Source organism: Trypanosoma brucei, chromosome 9, assembly GCF_000002445.2.
Source record: "Trypanosoma brucei brucei TREU927 chromosome 9, whole genome shotgun sequence".
Classification (NCBI taxonomy): domain Eukaryota; phylum Euglenozoa; class Kinetoplastea; order Trypanosomatida; family Trypanosomatidae; genus Trypanosoma; species Trypanosoma brucei.
This window is the reverse complement of record NC_007282.1, coordinates 2,996,787-3,013,287: the sequence shown is the minus strand read 5'-3', so window position 1 is coordinate 3,013,287 and position 16,501 is coordinate 2,996,787. Positions and strand designations below refer to the sequence as shown.

Sequence of the window (16,501 nt, the reverse complement as noted above, 5' to 3'; positions counted from 1 at the left end):
TATTCAGAGGCGCCATCCAAATCCGTGACTACTGCCGCACACCGGGAAATGCAGCAATAGCCGCCTGAATACCACCGGCAAAAAGGAAGGAAAATGCAATATGAAAAGGGCGCTATCCACGATCCACGTCATCGCCGGCAGACACACATTTTTGACCCACAAAACCGCAGAAGCCGCCGGTGAAATCCTCATGAAAAGGCAGATCGCACCTACAGCAAAAACAGCTGGCTCCCTAACCGATACACAAAAAACCAAGATGGATACTCTTAACTTACAAAAATTCACTTTAGGAAAGCGAAACACAGCAAAGTCTAGAGATGCTGGGGCAAAAAGCCCAGAAGTCCGCAGTTTTGCTCGCGGCATTTGTGCACGCTGTATTCGCACAGGATGACGACTCCTCAGTCGACGCAATAAAGAGCACGTGTGATGAAGCGATGTGGCTTAAAACCGTTCAAGAACATTATATTAACAAAGTAAAATCAGCCGCAACTCGAAGTTTGGACCTACTCACAGAAGCCAGACAGCTAATCCTAGCCGCGGCGCAGTTGTCCGATCAAACAAAACGGTCGGTGCTAAGCTCGTTAGCTGCCATCGCGGACCAACGGGAAACTGCAGCGGCAGCAATCCTGAAACAACAGACACCAAGCTTACTAGCAGCGGTAGCCCTACTAAATGAGCGGCGCGGCAACGTACGAGCACACTGTACCGTTTCGTGAACACCCAAACATCAGCAGTAATCTCATGTTCGACGTTAGGGGCTGACGCCGACGTGCTCTTTAGCGTAAAAACAGCAAAATGCCCTCTAATAGCAAGCCTCAACAAAAAACTGGCTGCCACATGCGCAATAACACCAGAGAGCGCGACAAAGCTAGCAGAATCAGGCGTTGATTTAGGAAAAATAACGAAAATAAAAACGGCATCGCTAGCAGCCTTTGGCATGCCTCAACTTGGTGTGGACATAGAAACGAAAGGCACGCTAACCAGCACGCACAGCGCAGCAAACGAAAATAACAAATGCGCAGACAAGCCCACAAAAAGCAGCGAAACCAACGGTGCCGGTCTAACAAAACTAGCACTAAATCAGCCTACAGCGGCACTAACGGACGTGAACCTGAAAGATAACGACGCCTGCGTAAACGTAGCCAAAGAAAAAGACCCCTACATCACCGCTGGGACCCAGGTAGCAAGCGCCACCTATAACCTAAGAGCCCTAACATCCAAACTTCTAGGAAATATTGCGGATGAAACGGCCGATTTCCTGAGCAACAACCCCGCCATTAAAAACGTAATTTACCTCGTACTCGGAAAAGAAAAAAACATCAATAAAAGCACCGACAAAAAGGCAGAAAAAGCAAAACCCTGCTTGGCGGCACCGGGAACAAACTACAGATAATTTTTTTTGACTTTCAACGAAGACAACATAAAGTATACTGTCGGACAACAAACCGTAACAACGAGCGTAGTGAAGGCTGCAAGTGATTCAAACTACGCAATAACCCTAGCGTTTTTGCAGAAAAGCCAACGCAACACTAGCCATAGCAAGAAATGCAACAAAACAGATGGAAGTACCGACACAACCAAAGAAAATGAATGCAGCAATACAAAAGACAAAGGCAAATGCAACGAAAAGAATGGATGCGAATTCAAAGATGGGGAGTACAAAACTAAAGATGGAGGGAAAGAGGAAGGAAAAAAGATGAGAAATGTGCAGGAAATGAGCAAAAAGACTGCAAAGATGGCTGCAAGTAGGATGGAAAGGAGTGCAACGATTCCAGTTTCCTTGTAAATAAAAAATTGAGTCTGAGTATGGCTGCGGCTTTTGTGAGTTTAGTAGCATTTTAAAGATCTTGAGAATTCTAAAATTCTAAGAATTGTTGCTTAAATTTGTGAAATTTATGAAATTTACTATTTTTTAAAAGTTTTTCTAAAATTTTATAATTTGATATATTTTGACACATTTTATGAATCCTTTGGAAATTATTGAAAATTGTTAAAATGTTTTAATTAAATATAAAACTATGAGTAAAATGTATATAACTGTAGAATATAAGTAAAAAATAATAGGGTGTTAGGAAATAAGAAGCGAGTACTATTCTAGTTTTGTTAATTTGTTTATTTAATGGATAAGAGTCAGAGTTATAATAATAATATAGCGTAGTAATTATTGGAGAGTGTTGTGAGTGTGTGTATACGAATATTATAATAAGATAAAAGCATTTTCGACTACCAAGTGGACTACCAAGATTGGAGCACTTAAACACTGTGAAAGTGGAGCGGGAGTGAGAGGGAGCTATAGAGAACGAGAACTATTATTTTTAAACGAAATACAGAAATTTAAAGAAAAAAGAAGTGGTATACGTGCATTTTTTCCTTCATGGTACGGGTTGACGACGGTTGTGGTCACCGCATAATAGGAAATAGGAGGAAATGCGTTTATGCACATAATGTGACAAGACATGATAGTGTGGGACTCAGCCTTGGATGGCAAGCCGCTACCTTCTAAAACCTCCTTTGGTGGAGATTATTACCCACACACTTTGCCAGTGGATCGTGACCATGATTCGTTGGCCATATAAAGGGACGATGTTGATTTCAGCACACTACCAACAGTATAGCTTTTGTGGCATCTAACCCTCTGAAGTCATCCGATAGCACTACAGCTAGTGGTATAAAGACGACTTCGATGGGTTTCCCTTGGACAGGGTACTTAACCCCAAAACATGAATATTCACTTTTTCGCGGATCGATTTGCGCTGCGCACACATAAACATCTTCAATGTCCAAAAGTGCACTTGCCCTGGCGCCACAGAAATCACTCACTGTGGCCAATATGCCAGTTTTCATGTGGTAACGGTTGGCTTCCTCTGAAAAAATTTAATTATTTCTGGGTACTAGACCCTTACACCACGATGAGGCTGCTACCATTAACGCCAAGGGGTTGACGGTGCTTGAAATAGAAAGGATAAAAGTGATAGACCAGTAATTTGATACTTGGAAGAAGCTAAAAGTATTTAGAGTTTTGCAGCACACTCTTAAGGAGGTGTCTAAAGATGAATAAAAAATGGTGCGCACCAGAAACCATGGTGCAGAAACTTTCTCGACCAAAATGCATATCTCGTCAACGACAACCCAAGCAATCTTTATACACCAACACCTCTCTAACACCTAGTCAAGGAAAAGTGAAACAGACCAACGAGGTGCAAAAGTTCGACACGAAAACACGACCTTCTTCCGGTGCACAGCGGTGATGCAAAATCATGCCGTGTATTCTGCGGCTATGGCATTGCTCCTGGAATTTCAATCTCAGCTCAGCTCAGCTCAGCTCAGCAGGTCAGGTCTCAGAGCAAGCCAGCAAAAAAGTAGGCTCAGTGTGCTCGGAACTGAAGTATATAAAAATTGCAGCATGGAAGATAGAAGAAACAGCAAAGAGCGGCGAACCAGAGGCCAGCAAACTTGAAGAATACGCTGATGCGTGGCTTTTACTGGCAATGCACGAAAGACAGGAGCAGAAAAGGCTAGCGACCGCCGCACTCGCACCATACACGGTACAAAATGCGAAAGAAGCAGCGCGGTTTGTAGCGCGACACAGGAAGTTGGCACAAGCAGCGGCACAAAGATTCTTACAGAGAGCTGCGTACACTGAGGCTTTGTCGCACTCCGAGCAAGCGATCAAAACACAAACTCGGGCAGCAAACAACAACGGGAGCCCCAAAACATGCACATTCAGCACGAAATTCACGAACAAACTGCCAGGCAACTGCAATTTGAACTAACAAGAGTCTGCATTCCTTGGCGACGCCAAATTCCACGGCAAGGGAATCATGCACTTGCATATACTCAAAGGCACCAGCTTAATCCCCCGTATAGGCAAATTTGTAGCAAAACTGAGAGGAACAGTCGACAGCCTGGACACAACCGCAGCAGATTACTGCGGCGACACAAGCAGCGACCAAGCGCCAAACAACCTAAAAGCAGAAATGGCCGTAACCCCGATTACGGAAACACCGGACGTCACTGGACACGCCCTAACAGTTGACGGCCAAATCAAAGGGACCTGAAAGAAACCAACAGAAAAGGCAGAACAATCGCTGCGGTCGCGTGAATACGTAGCGGAGCCTTTCTGCGAGTGCACGAAACAACCACTGCCTTCTGTCCCAGACCCAGAAAACTTCAGTGGCAGCGAACTCAAAAATAACGCTTTAAACAAAAATTTATACAGAGAGAGCTGGCAAGTACACAGCGGAAAACAAATAGAAGACTCCGACGCCGAAAAACAACTCGAAAAGATATTTGGCGACAACAGTCAAAAAGTTTAAACCAATTTCGTTGCGCCACTAACAAGCACCAGAATGCGAGTGGTGGCCGGAGCAGCTGACAATGCAGCGGACTTGCTTACAATAGCCGAAAACACTCAGTCGGCACAAGCGTTTATTTTTATCACAACAGCCAACAAGACGCCAGGAAAGGAGTAGAAACAAGAAACGTCGCAAGGAAAGGCCAAAAAAGATGCAGCAGAAGACGAAGCAAGAAAAAATAAAGACGGAGATAATAAAACAAACGCAGCTGCATGCAAAGGAACTGAAGAGGGTAAATGTGACACGAAAAAATGCACTTGGGATAAGGACAAGAATGAGTGCAAAGTTAAGGAGGGAACGTTTTTTATTTCAGCTGTGATGAAGGCCCCTCTACTACTTGCATTTTTGCTTCTGTAATTAAGTGTTTAAAGATTTTGCTTGATTTCATGAAATTCAAGAAATTTAGTATTTTGATATGTTTTCTAATATTGTCTAAATTTGCTAATATTTCATATATTTTAACACTTTTCCACGAAATGTAAAATTTTTGAAATTTAAAAAATAGAAAAATGAGTATGATAGTGACCTATGAATGTAAAGTAGTAGGGTTATAGAGTTTAAGAAACGGATGCTGTCCTTATAACTTTTATTTTTGTTCATTTTTTATTTATTTTACGTATATCGTCAGGAATATAATAATGATAATCACAGACGATTGTGTTGTGAGTGTGTATATACAGATATTATTATGAGAGTGGCTGTGGAAACTGGATATGTGGTCAAAATAGTAGTGCTTTAAACAATTAAAAGGCTGCAATAGTGGTAAAGAAGTGAGAGCGAAGTATGAAGAACATTGTTAAATAAAACAAAGAGAGATATGAAAGAAGATGTAATTTTAACAGGTTCAAACATAAACATGACCATCGGCATCATGTAAAAATAGAACAAGGGAAGTGTAAAAAATAAATGAAGGAATATAACGTGCAAGCTAAATTGAATGGCTTGAACTAACATAACGAAGCTGTAATAGTTGAGAATGACCAAATGAATCATTTCTAATATACTTCTAAGAACTCTTTGATAGATGTGGTTTTCCTAAAGAAACTTTCATAGATAAACAGCAACATAACAAAGGAAAAGAAGCTTATAAAGTGCATATAATTAGTCTATAATTTTTTCTTTAATGAGAACTAACCACGCTTACCAAATAATACCCGAGAAAACAGCTGGTAAACTCATGAAAATAATATGCAAAGAGCGAAAAACACCACCAAATATAGAAAACCTAACGCAAAGTAGAATAATTAAGCAAAAAGGAAAGGAATTGAAGTAATAAATATATTATTGTATCACAAGATAGTGTGAAAGTTCTGACATTTAGTGAGCTCTATATTCAGGCTAATTTGAAAGGGTATTAGATAGAACCGAGCTTTTTGTTGTCTTATAGATTCAAGTATCTAAATGTGTTACCAATGAGCTGAAAAAACAGGTGTAGTAGTAGTAGTATAAAAGTGATGTGAGTTATAAGAGAGAAAAAAAATCGTCACAGAAGACAGAAAAATACCACCATCTTGCAAAGAAAATTAACCGACATGGTGAAACTTCGGTAGTATAGCAGTTACGATATCTGCTGAAGCAAAGGTGTAGCATGTAGCTTAAAAACATAATAAATGCAATGAAGAAGAAAAGTTCAATACCAAAATGTCACCTGGAAAGACACCTCTGTAATACATAATAAAGCTAGTTATGATTTTACACCACAGGCAAGCAAATACAACTGCCAGCAGCTAGATGCAGATAACAACCGAAAGTGCACAGAAACCGTTCCTTAACTCGGTGCTGAGCACCTAAAAGCCTGGCTAACAGCGGATGTACACGAAAAAGCTGACCAATCAGGCGCAATACAGTGTAAAAGACAGGGCTTCATCTGCTAATGCTACACTGCCTCCTGTTTCACAAGGTAACAAAGCGATACCACCCTCCAGAAAAACGAACTATCTCTTATAACACGCTAAAGAAAGTGCAATAACTACACATGAGGAAAGCGCGGCGGCATTTTCTGGCTAAACTAGCGCTGGCACTCGCCTTCGCAGCGACAACGGGCGGAGTGGACGCCGCCGCCAATGACAACGCCAAAGCATTCAACGCTCTCTGCACCATTATCCAGATAATAGGTGGGACACCCATGTTACCCCCAGCAGCGACTACTAGCGACTTAGATGCTCTAATGACGGACGTAAGACAACTAAATCTATCAGCATCAGAAGACACCCTCTATGACTCCAACTTTGAACCAAACACAGACGACGACAAAAAACCTGAAGAGTATAAAGCAAACCGGGAAGCATGGAAAACAGCAAAAAACTTAATCGCAAAGGGAGAAACGGAAATTGACGGAGTGAAGCTAACACGGCCAGGCGCCTCGCACGCACGCAAAGTCGCAAGCAATATCCTAAATCGGACGCTAAAGACAATCGCCGCCCTAAAAGACAAACTTAAAACGACAGTCACACCGGAGGACATACGGAGCGACCTGGACAAAGCTTTGTTCGGTAAGACCGGAAAGCACAGCAACAAGGCGGGCGAGACCTACGCGAACTCGGGCGCCGCCGGGTGCGGGGACAACAACCCGGTCGGAAAGTCCACAGGAATGTCGCTTTATTCAGACTTGTTGTGTCTTTGCTCGGTCACAGCCGGACATTCGGAAAGCTGCACAGGGGCCGCACTGTCATCGATCACGTACGGCGACGGCACCCAAACGACTCAAGCCGCAGCGACGGCGATCGCGAGAAAATGCCCAAAAGCAGGCCACATTCGAGTAACAGCCGGGGACCTACGGCATGCCAAAAACATTTTCACGACAGCACTCAAAGCGGATAAAGTAGCAGCAGCAGGTGACGCGAATATTCTGGGGGCAGCAGCAAGCAAACAATGTAATGGTGGAGCAAACGGCAATTGCGTTTACTACAAAGACACCAGGGCCGACGCCACCCTCGACATACAGTGGCTCACACACATAGACGATGCCATAGCGAAATTTGAAACGGCAGATGCGGAGGCGGCAGTCAACAACAGAATCGCAGCGCAAGCAGCGGCGTTAAAAGGGACCGCTCTGGCAGCCTATCTACAAGCTTTAAAAGGCGATGCCAAAAGCTAACAACGGCAACGGCGATACCAGTATTAAGCAGCACGACACCGAGCACAAGCGACTGCAACAAACATCAATCAAAAGACAAATGCAAGGAGCCATGCAAATGGGACGGCGATGCTACTGATGCAAATAAAAAATGCTCATTAGACCCTAAAAAGGCAGCAGAAAAAGTAGCAGCAAACCAAGAAGAAGCAGGAGAGGGAAAAAAAAAGAGGTGCAGGGGAAACCCGAAGGAGAGTGAAAATATGTTTGCAACTGGGATGATAACGCTTGTAAACATTTTAGTTTCCTCTTAAATAATTAAATGGCTATGATAATTACTGCTTTTGTGAGTTTTGTAGAATTTTAGTGTACTAAAAAACTTTCCTCCATTTTTTAAACATCATGAAATTTTCTATTTTGAGAGGGTTTTTAAAATTTGAAACATTTGATATATTTTAACACTTTTTGATTTAAAAATTGAAAATTATTAACTTTTTGCAATTTAAAAGATATGATAAAAATAAAATTTTGGTGTAATATCAGCCCATGGGTATAAAGTTGTAAGGCGATAGGGCGACAAAACTAATTGTTATGCTGACTTTGTTTATTTTGCCTATTTTTGAGTAATAGTTAGGGTTATAATAGTATTAGGAAGATAATAATAATAATTATATAAGTGTAAGTGAGTGTATCTATAATAATAAAGTAGGTGTGGTTGTGAAAATAAAATGGATCACCTAAGTAAAAGCAATTAAAACAATGGCAAGGTACGATGGAAATAAGTAAGTGAAAGAGGAAGAGAAATATTATCAAGTTAAATGCATAAAGTTAGATGGAAAAGGACAAAAAAGAAAAAGAGAGGTATTATGCCTAGTTTCTGAAGCAGCTATGACGGTGGTAATTGCTAATAAGAAGAAGATGGATAGATCAATCAGTGAGAAAGCAGAGTCTAATGTACAGGCAAATCAATCCGCTATAACATATGAAGAAATAGTAATTGAAGATGAAACATAAGTCCCAAAAATACAAAAAAGAATGGAGGAGTGCGAAAAAAATACGGCAGAGCGAAGAGCTATAAAAGGACTATAGATCTCTACATTGTACTCACAAATCGATAGATTCTACTTCAGAGATGGTGGCCCTGTAGTTTTTTATTTAATAGCAAATGCTAATTTATGGCTCTGACAGAGAAGATAAGGAAGGGGGTATTGAATAGGTGTAAGGAAAATATCTTAGTTTTCTCGTCAAATGTAATACTAATAGCAAACATTTGTGTTTAGTAATATAATATTACGGGGGAAAAATTAAAACTATGACTACCAATGCATTACCATGAATAGAATAATGAAAACACTTGAACTGCTAAAAATAGCGCATGTATAAACTGTTATGGAGCCTTTATGAAGTAGAGAAAAGCAATGCCACTATTTTTCAAGTTATGTATTTGCATACTGGAGAGATATTAAGAGTTTGAAAGAAACTAGGGCACACCTCCAAAAGTTCTCTGATATTCAGGTAAAAAAGTGGATTGATAAGACTAAAGTTGTCAAAAAACACTTTATGAACTCAAAATAAAGGGTCTTATGTGGTTTCTGACTATATTAAACAACGAGACCTAAAATAGAAACAGAAACCAAACCGTGTTCGTCAAAAAATGCCGTTACTTTTTTATTCCAGCAGCTGTAAAAGCAAATGAAACTGTAGAAAGCAGAATCCGTTAAAAGCCGTAGAGGACGATATTAAAGACAAAAAGTATTAAATTATTTTAACCGACAAACGACTTGTATTCCGGAGAATAGATGACAATTTGATATATGAGGGATGAGAAAAGTTTAGATTCTTTTTAATGATGGTTACATGGAGTTTGGATTACAAGTCATGACACAACTTGAAAAAAATTGATCCTACACTAAAAAGGTGTGACACGTTAAAAGGAGTCGAGCAACGTTCTCACCAACAAAAGCAAGAGCATATATACCCAGTAATGATAAGAAACAAAAAAATCTATGAACAGCAACTAGCTTCGAGATTAGCTCAAACCATAGGGCTTGTACTCCACAAACAAAAGAAAATAAGAACACCAATGCAGCTAACGGGCAAGAGAGAGCACTTTCGTCAGCGATGGGTGAAGTACGCAGCTGAAGTAGTTGCCAAACCAGTACTGATACAGTGTTAACCATAAAAAAATTCCAGTTGTGATGTGAGCTGGAACTGTGTGAAATTAAGTGGAATTGTCATAAAGGAAATAGTGAGGATAGAAGGAATAGAGAAATAGAGGGCCAAATGGTTGAATATTGGAACGTGGGTAAGTTTAGAGAGCTACAAAAAGTTTCTCGAAAAGTGGTGAACGGTGATAACGAATATTTAACCTAAACTTACCAGAAAATAATTTAACTTCAAACACTACTGCAGACAATACGGCTCCAAGGCAACAACTCTCGCCTAAAAAAGACTCTAGAAGGGACAGGAAACGCAACAAAAATCATCATTAAACACACTCTTAAAATGAGAGGAAGAATGCTGTATCGATTGGAGGGATACAGCTCAGACACTAAAAACAGAAAGTCGTTTAACTTCTTCTCTAAACTTTATCACAGCTATACAAACAAAGTACGACGAGCACGGCAATACAGGCACAAAGACTTCTGTTAGCTTTAGATTTGATAGCTTTTCAGATTGAAGCAGCGAACAAAGACGCAGTAGACGCAACAAAGCTGGCACAACTTTGCAAAAAACTTTAGGGATGAGGAAAACTGCGGCGGAAGTCAAGTCCGACCTAGAAGCAGGAGATGCGAAACGAATTTAAACAGAAAAGCTCAGAGAGCAAATGCCTATATATGGCTTGCTCGGGCAATCGAAAAAATCAAAGGAAACCTCGATGATAGCTGCACAAGCCACTCAAACCATCATTCATTCGTTTTACACGACGATGCAGCGGCAGGCAAGTGCAGGTATGGTAAAGGCGGCGACGACCGGCATACTCGGCGGGCAGATTATAGAGGCAATGAATTTGCTAGAACAGCTGAGGGCAAGCACAGCGACAACCAATGGAGCGTGCTTAACTCAAACAGCGAGTGCAAAGGCGGACGCTCAACTTAGCCGTGAGCTAGCAGGCCGCAGCAGCACAGACATACCGACCTCAAGCGACCTAGACCCGACAAACAGATTCGATAGCATAGGTCTACAAGGGGCACTAGCAGCCGGCAGCGCGACAGGAAACGGTGGCTGCGACTTCAACAAATGCAATTTTCTAGCACACCTAGCATCAGACACAAAGTTGTTCGACGACCGAGAAATGGCAAACCAACTGAGCATAATGGCCGGGCTGCTTTCAACGAGCTCCGGAGGTGCGACGTTTTACAACCCAGGAAGTTTAAACCACGATACGGCAGACTCACCAACGATGCCTGCAGTGCTAGCAGCAATCAAAGCAGCCCACAACTACGAAGAAACAGCATTGACAGAAACAATTGGCCCCTTCAAGAACCTATATGCCATGCTAACAGCCGAGGGGAAACTTTCCCAGGTAAACTTCGCAATAAACGGCAGATTCAAAGCACCAGAAGCAGGAACATAACAACAGAACCTAAAAAAGCAAATAACAGCAATAATCACCATCGATGCGACCAAATTCAAAACCGAGTTCGTCGACAACCTATTAGCGGAGGACTTAGACTTTCCACCGGAACTTCAACTAGAAGTAAAAAAGATAAACCAGATACCAACTGACAGGCTCCATGAAGTCGCAACATTTTTACTTCAGCGACACATTTCTCAGGTTCCAGAAGCAAAACAATGTTCAGCAAACAATCCGCTGCCAAACCTGACAAATTTGGAAACAGATACAACTTGCGAAAAGAAAGGGATAGATAACTGCAAACCCCCATGAAAATTGGTTGAAGGTGAAGGTGGCAAAAAGAAGTGCACATGGGATAAGGAGGAAGTAACGAAACATGAAGCATGAAATCAAGCAGGAACAGGAGGGACAAGTGCCAGGGTAGATTGCAGTAAACGTGACACACTAGAGAAATGTGATAACGCCAACAAAGGTCAAACCACTAAAGTTTGCGGATGTAAGGGAGAAAATAGTGACGGAACTGACAAATCCGGTTACAAGTTCCGCTCTTCCAGTTTCCTTGTTAATAAGAAGTTTGCTGTGAGTAAGGCTGCTTTGATGAGTTTCGTGGTATTCTTATTTTTTTAATATTCTGTTTGAAGAGATTTGCTAAAATTTGCAATATTTTAACACTTTTCGATGAGAATGTGCAAATTAGCGAAAACTTTGAGAATGTAAAAATTTTGTAAAATTTGCAAGATTGTTACTTATGTGTGTAAAGAAATATAGTGGTAAGTAATTAAAATAGGTGCCATCCTAATCTTGTTTATTTTATAGATATTGGTTAGGGCTAAAAATAACTATAATAATTATATAGGAGAGTGTTGTGAGAGTATCTGTATACGAATATTATAATAAAAGCAGAAATAGTAATAATAATAGGACTGATAATAGGAGAGTGCTTTATAAGTGAGAGGGTATGAGAGGGAGTGGGAAATCATAAGAAATATTATAAAAGGTAATTGGGAAAGATAGAGGAGGAGGAAAAAGGCATATGCGCAGCTTCAAACACAGAAAACGATGACCGTCTTCAAACACAAGGATAATATTAGAGGGAAAAATTATTAAGACAGACTAACCACTGTGCTGATCATGTGGTGTCTTTACGCTTTACGCATTAATAAAGGAATTGGAAAAACGTTTGACAAATATATAAATAAATGGAAGAGTACAGGACAACACATTGGATGGAGAAAAGAAGTAATACAGGAGGAAATTATGCTCTATATTTCAATCAGAAATTAAAATATTCAAAGCTTAAATGACTGCAACATAAGTTTTTAATTTGATGGTAGACCCTAATATCCAGTAGTAAAGAAAGCAGAACGATTACCACAAGAAATTTAATTTTGGAAAATGCAAAGTAATTTAAAGGTTTTTATCAACCAATAGAGTAACAATACCGATATTTGTGTGAAATAATGTAATGTTATGGAGATTCTGTGTTCTAAATCAGGATTACTAATCTATCATTGTGGAAAGAAATAAAATGTATAAACTGCATAAAATAGCACGTATATGAAGCTTTTGTAGAATATTTATGACGAAAGATCATTAAAAGTACTATATTGGTATACTTTCCATGTGTTAGCACCTGTTACAAAGCGATCCATTTATATTTGAATACACACTGTCCTGGAATTGGTGAATATTATAAAGAAACTTAAAAACAAAAGAGTGAAAAAAGAGCTGCATTTGGCGAACATTAGACGAAAGGGACAGGCAATAAACCAGGATAACAATGGGAAATAGTCAAGGTTTAGCTTCCGGTAGAAGAATCAGTGTTGTACCGCTTCTGAAGATGCATCTGCCAAAGAGTAGTTGATGTGCGTTGAAAGAGCGCAAAGCTCATAGGTCTTAAGAGTTTGTGATGTATTTATAGAAGGTATGAGTTATATTTAAAGTTGCAGATTATTGGAATAAACTGAATTGTTTTATGTAGGGGATGTTAAACGATCCAGAAATGAGCGTAACGGGTTTTATTGCTCTAAAGGCCGGACAAAAGTTTGTAAATTTTTAATTGATTTGCCTTTCATTTCTTTGCAACAAAGGTCATCCGAAGCAAGAAACCAGCGCCAAAGTAAGTCAAGCCAAGAGCACGTCTAGTGAAATTTTCAGCAGCGCAAACGCGGTAATAGCGACGCAGCAAAGCGGGTTGCTCAGAGCTCAGCCGATGTTATTAATAACTATGGCAGCGACAGCAGCGCTTCTGATAGCAAGACCAGTCAGTAGCGCAGGCCCAAGCGCCGGACAAAACCGGCAAACCTTTGGTTTTCTGTGCGGCCTCGTACTTGCTGCAGAACTAGATAACCAAAAGATAGAGCCATCTAACGCAGAAATGGCAGCGATAACAACCGCAGACCACATTTCGGCGATTCTAGCACAGCCAGACGATATAGCCAAACTGCAAGCTGTAATAAGCAAAGCTCCAAGCGGCGCAAGCGGCGACGATCAGCTTCCCGACAGTTGCAAAGCCGCAAAGGCGGCACCTTGCAAACAGGCAGCAAGCTGGCTCGTTAGTCTCCCGGAAGACGAGCGACAAAAGGTAATCCATGCGAACTCAGACAACCGTGGATTCAAGCAGAAAATAAACGACACAGTCAACGCAATAAAAAAACTAGGCTTGCCAGATGCCGGCCTGGCATCATCAGGGGCCGCCGTCGATGTTGCGTCAAAACTGCGCAAAGCTGTATACGGCGCAGACGGGCCAATCCCTAAAAAGCCAACAATCGCCGCGCAAACGAACCGCCAAACAAGCTGCGGCCAGGCAAACACAGCACCAGCAACAGCTGCATCAAAGACCGTGGTCGCGACCATAGCTTGCTTATGTGCCTCCGACAGCAGCAGCGGAGCCACAAACACTGGCTGCTACGAAACCAGCACGGGGGCACAGGCATTCGATGGCACCGCAAACGAAATACAAGACTGGCACAAAATACTAACTGAATGCAAGGCTGTCCACCCTAACTACCAGAAGCTGGGTTACACCCAGCTGCAAAGCATCCTAACCGCGCTCAGAGCCGAACTTTATGCCGCGAAAGAGCGCGATGAAAACAAAATAGGAATACTCGGCGCGATCCAAGGCACTGGCAGTGGCGCATGCGACGGCGAACACGGTAGCAACAAGGGCGCATGTGCGAGTTTCAGAACGGGGGCCAACAAAGTGACGCTACCCACCTGGCTGACGGGACTAACAGACGCGATGGCAGAAGTGGAGCAGCAAAAGGCACAGACGAAAAACGCTATAATAGCGGAAGCTCAAGTACACGCTTTGAACGAAACACTAACGACGCTCCTAAACCTAAACGCTATGGAAGCGCTTAAACAACAAACACAGAGCCCAACGCAAGCGGCTCAAAAACCATCAGGTGACTCAAAAAAACAACAAGAGGAAGCCGAAGAAAAATGCAATAACATAGACAAAGAGCCAGACTGCAACCAGCACAAAAACCCAAAATGCACATGGGATGGCGAAGCTAAACGACCCAAGAAAAAGTGCACATTGAGTGAGACAGGCAAACAAACAGCAGCAAAAGAGGCAGAAAACCAAGAAGGGAAAGATGGAAAAAGTGACTGCTTTAGTCACTAGGATCAGAAATTTTGTGAGGCAGTAAACAAGGATGGTAAAAAGCATTCTGGATGGAGAAAAGGTAAATATAATGAAGATTACAAGGAAAAAGAAATGTGCAGAAATAGAAGTTTTCTCGTAAATAAAAAATTGGCTCTGATGGTTGCTGCTTTTGTGGATTTAGAATCATTTTTGCATTATAAAATTTTAAGAATGCTTGCTCAATGTTAAGAAATTTATAAAAATTTTATAATAATTGTTATTCGGAGAATTTTTAAAACTTTTTATAATTTGATATATTTTAACACTTTTTAATGAAATTATACAAATCATTGATTATTTTAAGAAAATAAATAGGACTGTTTTTAGTCTATTTTTAGCTTTACCTGCCAGGACCTCAATCAATTAAAAGAGACTTCTCAAGCCGCTACTTCTTTCACTGATATGTTTTCTATCCTCACGATCCATCACTCGCTTTCTCTTGTGGTCCTGGCTAACAGTCTCTTGTTGAGGAAGCCCCCTTTGGATACTGTCTTCCATCATCTGAGGAAAATTTCACTGGCTGTCATCATAGTGTGTCGTATGTAGTCAGTAGATGATTAGCATGACAGCAACACTTCTCTCTTTACTCACAGTCGGGTTATTAACTCCTTCGTGTCTATTGAGGGAGGAGCCTAATTTTCCGTCAGAAATAAGAGTGCCCTTAAGAATGTCGTCAACTCAACAAAGTATATGTCTCCCCTTTCAGATTGTATACTCCATGCTTAGACCTGAGTTTACTCAAAACGGGACACTTTGACAGGTGAGCCGATGTTTCTTTGCATTTTCTTTTTAGCTCATTTCGCTTATCAGAGCTACGTGTATGCCCATTTTCTGATTGGATGTGCATTGTTAGATATTGCTTGTGTCCACACACCTTCGGGCAGTGTTGGCATTGCTGTACAAAATGGACCAGTGGCGTGATTTGAAGGGGTCTTTATTCACACTTCCTCTTGAGAGTGATTGCATTTTTGTGGTGTGTCCTGGTACGCCAAACTAGTGTGCGCCATGACATGTAGGAGTTCTCACACCTTCCACATGAAAAATTCCTACGAGGGTTCTCTGCGTGCCATTGAGCCTTATGCCGTTTGTGTTTCGGCTCCTCTCTCTGATCGCTCATTGTCTTCTCATCTGCTGGAATATCGTGCTCGGTTCCTCTTTCTCTCTTTCTTGTCGTGGAGCTCAAGTTTTGTGTGTGACGAGTCTGAGTTGGTGATTACTCTATTTATGGTGCAGGGAATCAATCCATATTTGGTAGTGGTTTATAGTTGTGTAATTGATCCATGGGGATTGTTAACCTCACTTTCTGAGTCAGCTTCATCAACGCTCACGCACTTGTGGCGTGTTAGCCATGTCTTGCTTCAGAAACCCCTCTTTCATTTGTCGAAAACACAAAGTTGTGGCTCATTGTCATATTTATTTTTGTTCTCTCCACCAGTATTTTTCTTTGCTTGCAACCTTGTTATCTCCTTCGTTACTTTTCTTATATTTATCGGCTTTGGATCTGAATGAAATGTCATACCCGGTGTGTTTTGCATTCATATGGCGTAACATCCAACTGTGGTGATATTCTTTACCGTATAACTTACACGCTTCTCTCTGCAGCAATGGTTCCTGTAGTGTTGTGCTTGGTTCCCCTTTCCTCTGTTTATGATTGCACTTATTTATAGTGAGCCATGTTTTCCTTTTATACACCTGTTTGCAGCTGAGACATTCGGACGCTTGTGGTGCTTTCTCTTGTTCATCTTCGTCGTTCACATCCTACATTTCCGTTTGTTGTGTCACTTCAGTTTGTTTTTCAGGATATTTCAGATGTATATGCCTAACCACCAATCCATACGTGGAACACT

General features: G+C 41.2%; 1 protein-coding gene and 5 pseudogenes across 1 annotated transcript, besides 6 other annotated features; all 6 read left to right on the top strand.

The window, feature by feature from the left end:
• Positions 1 to 317: 317 nt before the first annotated feature.
• On the top strand, positions 318 to 1,842 carry Tb09.244.0110 (annotated as a pseudogene).
• Positions 1,843 to 1,889: 47 nt separating this feature from the next.
• Positions 1,890 to 1,951: a sequence feature (AT_rich).
• Positions 1,952 to 1,974: 23 nt separating this feature from the next.
• Positions 1,975 to 2,016: a sequence feature (AT_rich).
• Positions 2,017 to 3,257: 1,241 nt separating this feature from the next.
• Positions 3,258 to 4,712, top strand: Tb09.244.0120 (annotated as a pseudogene).
• Positions 3,303 to 3,328: a microsatellite.
• Positions 4,713 to 6,330: 1,618 nt separating the features above from the next.
• Positions 6,331 to 7,795, top strand: Tb09.244.0130 (annotated as a pseudogene).
• A 288-nt stretch (positions 7,796 to 8,083) lies between these two features.
• Positions 8,084 to 8,104: a sequence feature (AT_rich).
• Positions 8,105 to 10,013: 1,909 nt separating this feature from the next.
• On the top strand, positions 10,014 to 11,632 carry Tb09.244.0140 (annotated as a pseudogene).
• Positions 11,633 to 13,217: 1,585 nt separating this feature from the next.
• Tb09.244.0150 lies at positions 13,218 to 14,804 on the top strand (annotated as a pseudogene).
• Positions 14,805 to 14,844: 40 nt separating this feature from the next.
• Positions 14,845 to 14,968: a sequence feature (AT_rich).
• Positions 14,969 to 15,659: 691 nt separating this feature from the next.
• On the top strand, positions 15,660 to 16,163 carry Tb09.v1.0970 (hypothetical protein; the record flags this gene model as incomplete). The annotated part of the gene is made up of 1 exon (XM_822678.1): positions 15,660 to 16,163. One exon carries the CDS (start codon positions 15,660 to 15,662, stop codon positions 16,161 to 16,163), a length of 504 nt encoding a protein of 167 aa, XP_827771.1.
• A 249-nt stretch (positions 16,164 to 16,412) lies between these two features.
• Positions 16,413 to 16,501: part of a repeat region that runs on past the window's edge.